General features: G+C 44.1%; 1 protein-coding gene across 34 annotated transcripts in view; it reads left to right on the top strand.

The window, feature by feature from the left end:
• The first annotated feature begins 393 nt into the window (after positions 1-393).
• Positions 394-7,430, top strand: part of Mtmr1 (myotubularin related protein 1) — a 79,169-nt gene continuing 72,132 nt past the window's right edge. For 11 of the 34 annotated variants that reach the window (XM_078034125.1, XM_078034121.1, XM_078034119.1 and 8 more), the window contains exons 1-2: positions 396-710; positions 6,694-6,799. In XM_078034125.1, the coding sequence (XP_077890251.1) occupies positions 565-710; positions 6,694-6,799 (252 nt within the window). In that variant the 5' untranslated portion in view covers positions 396-564. Of the gene's footprint in view, positions 711-6,693; positions 6,800-7,430 lie in introns of those variants that run through there. The other 23 variants (XM_040286765.2, XM_078034137.1, XM_078034132.1 and 20 more) reach the window with 5 other exon arrangements.

The following is a 7,430-nucleotide window of genomic DNA, read 5'->3' as shown; positions in this document are numbered from 1 at the left end:
AAATGCATGCAATTGCTTATGCTTCAAGACGGCAAGACCAGGTACGCCCAAGGAGCCTGGACTGTCCCGACCCAAAAACTTCTTTGAGCACCACAAAACTGAGGGAGAAAGAGTTTTTAACCCCTGAATTTCCCCAAACCTGTTTTTTTTTAATATATACCCCGCATCTTGATAGTCAACCCGATTTGATTATTGAGCAAAGCATCTTATGCTTAATGCGTTGGAAGCTCCCGAATCTCCGCGGATGTGCTCCAGCGGGACGTCCCAGCCTACTAATCTCAGGTTCCAGGGGACGGGTGCCAGGTGGGGCCTGGGCGGGGTCGGGAACCAGACGCCCGCCCTGCGCACCGCCCTCCCGCCTCGACCCCGCCCCCTCCCCAGCCCCCGCGCGCGCGGCCTTGTGGGTAAAGTGGGGATGCCAGGTGACAGTTAATGGCGACGGCCGCCTGAGGCGGGCGGCAGAGTAGGGCTGCAGGACACGCGTGGCGGAACATTCCGGCCCGCCGCTCCTGTCCGACTGCGGCTTCCCGGCGGTTGCAGGGCTCCGCAGGAGCTTGGCTCTCCATGGACAGGCCAGTGGCGGCGGCGGCGGCGGGCTGTGAGGGCGCTGGGGGCCCGGGCCCGGGACTGGCGAGCGTCAGGAGGCCCCCTCGGGCCGCTGGGGGCGTCGCTGCCGGCTCCCGGCAACCCAGCGTGGAGACCCTGGACAGGTAAGCGGGACCCGGGCCGCCCTGACTCACTGCCTCTCCCGCTCACCGCTCGCCGCCGAGGCGGGGACGGAGGGCCCCTCCACAGTCCCTTCCCTGCCCCGGAAGACCCCTGCGCCCCAACCTGGGCCGCACCCTCGGACCTGTCCCAGGCTGTGCACCTGGCCCACTTCCGCCTCACTAGTCGAGCTCTCCCCTGGCCCTCTGATGGCCTTCGGAGCTGTCACATCGCTTCCCTAGATACCTACTAAGATTCCCTTGACGACCCGTGGTCTGCACTTGCTGGAGCCACGAATCTTCTGGGGCAATTTCACCCGGGCGGGCTGTTCTCTTTTGAGTCACTTTGCCTCCTTTTAAGCCAAATTCTCCTCCTGCTGCTGCTCCTTGGAGTCTTTGATGTTGGAGTTGGGGACTGTGGGACAGGATCCCATACGCGTGGGAGCTGGTGCAGATGAAGGCAAAGATACCCTGATTTGAAAAACTGGGATGGAAAACTTCCAAACTGTTCATGCAACAAGAACACAGAATCTTCTTTCAGTTCTTCACACTTCAGAGGGACCCACTCATTGTTTTCTTGAATGCAAGAGCTTACTGCTTCTGAGGCAGTTGCAGAACTAAGAGAAATCTGTTACAGGCACACAAAGCCACCCACCATGTCCAACTGGGAAGGGCCATCCCATACTCTGAGGACAAGTGATGAATTATCCTGTGGCCCAGAACATCCAGTTTGCCCACCTTGTGGCCATTTCCCCAATGCTGGAGTGACTTAGGCAACAGACACTGTTGTGATGTAGCTGAGTTTCAGATGTTCATTCCTGCCTGTCTTAGTCATACCAGTATACTGAAGTTTTGGGAGTTTCCAAAGGCACAGGAACAACAGGAAACACTCCCTCACTTTGCTGCTAGCTCAGTGTAATTACAGTGTACTTCAATAAATTAATCACCCAAGAGATCAGCTTCACTGAAAACTAATCACAGCTAACACAGACAGCATTTGGAATGGTGAGGACTTCACTTATCTGCAAATATTCAACAATGTTTGAGGTATCAGCAATTCAGACAATAATACAAGATGTCTTTTGCTCTCTGGCTTACCATTTTGCTGAGAATACAAACAAAGCAACAATTGAAATCAAATGTGATTGAGAGCTCTGCTAGAAGTGAACACACAAGGATACTCAGGATGGGGCATGTGTCTGAATATCTAAGAAGCTGAAGGAGCCAGAATGTGTTACCCTAAGATATAACTTATATTCTTGTCCTTCAGAGCTTCCCCCCCACCTTTTCCTTTTTGAACCATGGATTAAACCCCAGGGATTTTAACCACTGAGGCACATTCCTAGCCCTTTTTATTTTGAGACAGGATCTTCTGAAGTTATTTAGGGCCTCACTAAGTTGTTGGGGCTAGCCCTGAACTTACAATTCCCTTGCCTCAGCTTCCCAAGTCACTGGGATTACAGGCATATGCCACCACATCTGGCTCCTGCAGAGCTTTTTAAGTATTACAATGAACCAGGCCCCATACCTCTCTGAATACTCCTTCAGGATATTTCTGGAAGGCCTGGTAATTAGTATTTTCCAAAAGCTCTATAGACTGAGTAGTGATCCCCCTGTACTATGGGTACATTTTGCCAGGTACTTTGGGCTATAAGTGAGGATCTTCCAAGGAAAACTGACACTGGAACTGAATAGTGAAAACTGAGTAGAAGTTAGCTTGGGCACAGAACAGGGAGGGCATTTTTGGCCATGAGAGCAGAATGTGTAGTCATGTAGGTAATACGGGGATATGGAGAACTGGTAAGTGAGAAGGCCTGCTTCTTGTGGGAAAACAGCCTTCCTAAGGAATTGGGTCATTATCCTGCTATAGGGATTGCTGCATCAGAATCATCTCAAGTGTAAACACAGGTTTTTCGGCCTCATCCTAAATCTAGTCCATTCACTTCTGACTTTGAGCCTGTGTGAGTCACACAGGATATTTTGCTCACAATGGTTCTGGTTACTTGGTGGGCCAGTGTAATTATTAACATCCTTCTTCAACACTCAGTTTTTTTCTTGGTTTGAATGAGAAATTATATGGTCATCCTAGCTTTGGGGACCACAAAAGGACTTCAATCAGGTGAGCTATGCAGTGGTGTGGCAGATGGACTGGTGAACTGGTCAGTGGATTATCAAAATGCTTAATCACTCATGCGTTTATTCTGCAAATATGAATGCCTGTTCTGCATCCAGTAATGCGTTGAGTCTGGCGATAAAGCAAGGAACTAACACAAATCTCTCCCCCCATAGAGTGTATATTTGTTGGGAGACAAAGACAAAAAGCAAGTAAAATGTGTTCTGGGTTAGATGGTGATAGGTGCTAGGGAAAATAAGTTGAGAAGGGACTAAGAAGTGTTGGGATCTGTGCATTTGGAAGTGGTTGTAATTTTAGTAGGATGATTAGGAAAGCCCAACTGAGAAAGGTGACATCTGAGCAGTGTCCTGAAACAGGTGGGAGATTCAGCCTTACAAATATCTGGGGAGATAGCTTTCTAGGCAAAAGCCTGTGCAAAGGAACTGGGGTAGGAGTGTGAGGGAAGTATCTGAGGACTAGCAAGGAGACAGGGAGTCAATAGTGAGGAGGGAACTCTGGAGGGAACTAAGGGATGAGGTCAGAGAGGCCTCAGGAGTAGCTGTTGGAGAGTCTTAGAGGCCATAGGGAGCCACTGGGGACTTCAGAACAAAGGAGTGACATATTTTATTATGTATTTCAGTAGGCTTTCATGGTGCTATGTGGACAATAGGAAGAGGAGGGAAGGAGTTGAAACAGAGAGGACAGCAGGTAGGCAACTGTTGTACTAGGCCACATGAGAGGATGACAGCTTAGCCTAGGGTGATGGAGTAGAGGAGGGTAGAAGTGGTCTGATTATAGATGTGGTATGAAGAAGACCTGCAGTGTAGAGCCAGTAAGGTTTGCTGAAGATTGATTGTTGAGTATTAAAGAAGAATCATGGAGGATTCTAGTGTATTTTGCTGTGGGAAAATGGTATTGCTGAGATGGAGAAGTCTCTAAGCAGATCAGGATTAGGAAAGAGAAGGCTCTCATCTTTAGACATATTAATTCAGAAATGCCAATTATACCCCTGAGAAGATGTCAGAAAGACAATTGGTTTACATGAGCTTGGAGTTCAGGGGTGGCACCTGGGCTGGAGACCTAAATTGGTGAGTCATTAGCATCTAGATGGGGCTTCGATTCATGAGGCAGGATGAGAATACAGAATGATGGGGCCCCTGAAAAGGAATAAAGTAGGAATAGGACAGGGTCAATTTTTAAGATACTTACCAGGGAACAGGGACATGACCTGCTGAGCATTCAGCTATGTGAGATTGCTCAATGAGACCACAAAAAGACCAGGTTGGAGAACCAGAGCCTGCAGCCTACAAGTGGTTGTTGAAGCCAAGAATGTGGAAGGCAGTTGCAGACTAAAGGGATGAGAGAAGGGAAGAGGAAACGTGGCCTTTAATCTCAGGTCTGTCATTTCCACAAGCTCCCATTCATGGTTTTCTTTGAAGAGTGACTCTTAGAGTGGAACCTGGCTATATGGGCTTGGCTTGGCCATGCTTCCTGGAACATGGGACCTTCACCCCTCTTCCCAGTACTGTACTTGATAACGAAACTGTGGTCTTGTGAGAGGATGTGGCTTGCTGAAGGTCACAGACTAGCTGGTGACAGAGCATGGCTAGAATCCAGGCCTCCTGTCTGCTAGCCCACTATACCACTTTGTGTGTGACTGCACTGGCCAAGACACTTCCTGTTGTAGGTGACAACACAACTCATTACCACAAAGGAGATATGTTGGCTCACGTAACTGCTCCAGATGGGGAGATAATGCCAATGCATGTAAGTGGGACCAGGGTTGCAACAGTGTTGTCAGGACTGCCCATCTCTTGTTTCTTACTTTTTATCTCTGTGTGTTCTTTTAAGGGGTAGAGGTAGGGATTGGCTTCTAGCAGCTTTGGGGCAGATCCACAGAGCTCAGAATCCAAGAACAAACTTGGAACTGGCAGGGCCAGAGTAACTCCCCTATAAGCTATAAGTGGGAGCAGGAGGAAGAAGGGATTAGCCCATCCCTTTCCTCTCCCCCATAGAATCCTCTGAAGTGGGAGGCAGGAGTTATATAGTTCCTCAAAATAAAGGGAAGTTTCTAATGAGAAGAACTGGGAAAGGGATACTGCTCAAATGGTAGCACCAGGCCACTCATGGTCAATAGTTGGGTTTCTACAGTTTTTTCCCTATACTTGCAATCAGGAATGGGTGCTGATAGAGCAAAAGGCAAAATGAGAAGAAAAACTGAGTACAAGCAGGCAATAAAGATAGCAGCTTTTAAAAAGGAAACGAAAATCCTTGCTTTCCCCCCTCCCCTTAGGAATTATGATAGATTCCTGGGATATCATCAGAATTTCTGCCCAATGAGCAAGTATTTTGCTTATATTTTCAACCACACAGCTAACCATTGGGCTGTCTTAATCAGAAACTGGAGTTTAGAGCACTAGGACAGAACATCATCTTTATTATTTAGTTTACTTTACATATTTCCTGGTGATTTCGTGTGTTTCTTTTCTTTAATACATGAGAGTAGATTTAATTAGTCATGTGTTTTTTTTTTTTTTAAAAAGATCTGGAATAGTCAGTGAAAGCTACCTGCGCAGTAAACTTTTATAAGCATCTTTTATTCTCTTGCTTAATTTCTTCAGTTTTGACAAATCAGGAGAGGAACCCAATTTTGAGGGGCCATTTGTAATTCTACCACTGCCTAGTTTGTTTTTTGTGGTCCTTTAGAACTTAGCAGTCATATGAGCTTGGACCAAACTAGAGACTAGATTTTTTCATCTATGAAATGGGTCACTTTGAGGCTGGGTAAGAATACATGTGTGGAAATGGCTTTGAACACTGTAGAGCACTGTGGAATTGGAAGATACCATTTTTTCACATTGTTGTATTTTCATATGAGGCAGATGGTTAGCATCTGTGGTGCTGGATTTAGCTCATTAAGCTGGTCACTATTGTACCATGTTCTGTAAGGATGGCTGCTTCCTAACAAAGCATGACACCTCTGTGCCTCCATTTTCTCATCTCAAAAACCAGTTGCGTAGTCCCTGTTCTGCCTTTTCATCATACCATGGTTATGAGGCTCTGGCATAACAACTGGAAGAACATTTTGTAAGCTAGCAGAACACTTACAGAAATGTAAGGTATCATTATTACTGTATATAAAATGCTATTTTTCTACTCTGTTCTCTTTAAAATCACAATCAGCTTTCCTCCATTAAGAGTTTCTTTGGTTTACTCAAGATTACACTAGTTTTTAGATTAAAACTGCCAACATGAAATTAAATTTTTGAAAAACATATGCTGGAAGATAAATATTTCACCTAAACAATTAGTTTTCTATAAATGTTACATTAAGAATCATGTTTCCATACAATTGTAATAGGATAAAATTCCATTTAATGTTGGAGAACAGTATGCTTATCACCTAGAATCTTAAAATTTTGAAAAAAATGGTTAATTCATTTAAAACTATCCAAGATTGTAATCTTACTTCCTAGATTTCAGTCAGTATTTATTTATTTATTTATTTATTGGTACTAGGGATTGAATTCAGGGGCATTTAACCACTGAGCCACATCCCACATCCCCAGCCCTTTTTTTTTGTATTTTATTTAGAGACAGGGTCTCATTGAATTGCCCAGGGCCTCACTAAGTTCCTGAGGCTGGCTTTGAACTTGCGATCCTCCTGCCTTAGCCTCCCAAGCTGCTGGGATTACAGGTGTGTGCCATGGTGCTTGGCCAGTATTTCATTTCTTACAGTAAATGTAGAGGTAACCAAATATTTTAACAAAAATTTATTCCTCTAAATTTGTGTATATATCCCTATTCAGTGCTCTATTACAGAGCCTTTGTTTTAAAATTTTTTAATCATGCTGCCTTTTTTTTTTTTTTTTTTAGTCCTACAGGGTCACATGTTGAATGGTGTAAACAGCTTATAGCTGCTACAATTTCTAGTCAGATTTCAGGTTCAGTGACATCAGAAAATGTATCCAGAGATTATAAGGTAAGCAACATTGAGTGTTTAATTCATTTTCAGTAAACTAAGCAGCAAAGAAGCTTTGTAGTTTTATTTCAAGTGAGCCTTTGACCCCTTGATGATTAACTGTCATTTGCTTGGGAATGGGGACAAATACAAATTCTCTGTTGTTCAATTGGAAATTTAGAAGAGAAGTTTTACCAGTTGCCAGTATATGTGGTCATATATTTATAACTGAAAGGAAAAACTGTCTTTAGATTATGATCATTCTTTTAAAACTCAAGTTCCATTTTATTATAAGACATGCATATATTTTCTTTGTTAATATTTTTTATTTCAGAAAATGTATATGTACATTATCTCCTTAAGCTGACAATTCATTTTTGTATTTAGGTATTATCTGTGAGTATGCAGCATTAACATGTGTAACTAGAATGTAAAAGCAATTGCAAAATTCAAAGAATGTATGAGCAGCCTCATTTTTTAGTCCTTACTGAAGTGAAAAATTGAATTTATTTTAAATTCTCTTGTTTATTTTAATCTCTTCTGCTTATTCTAGAGTTAAGAGTGATAAGTTCCTTATTAGCAGACACCAGGGCTCCTTTACTCACCACTGGTTTCCCAGCATAATCCTGGAGCATAATAGGTACTGAGTAAA

This window comes from Ictidomys tridecemlineatus, chromosome X (assembly GCF_052094955.1).
Source record: "Ictidomys tridecemlineatus isolate mIctTri1 chromosome X, mIctTri1.hap1, whole genome shotgun sequence".
Taxonomy (NCBI): Eukaryota; Metazoa; Chordata; class Mammalia; order Rodentia; family Sciuridae; genus Ictidomys; species Ictidomys tridecemlineatus.
The sequence above is the reverse complement of the archived record's forward strand: the minus strand, read 5'-3'. Positions and strand labels throughout refer to the sequence as shown.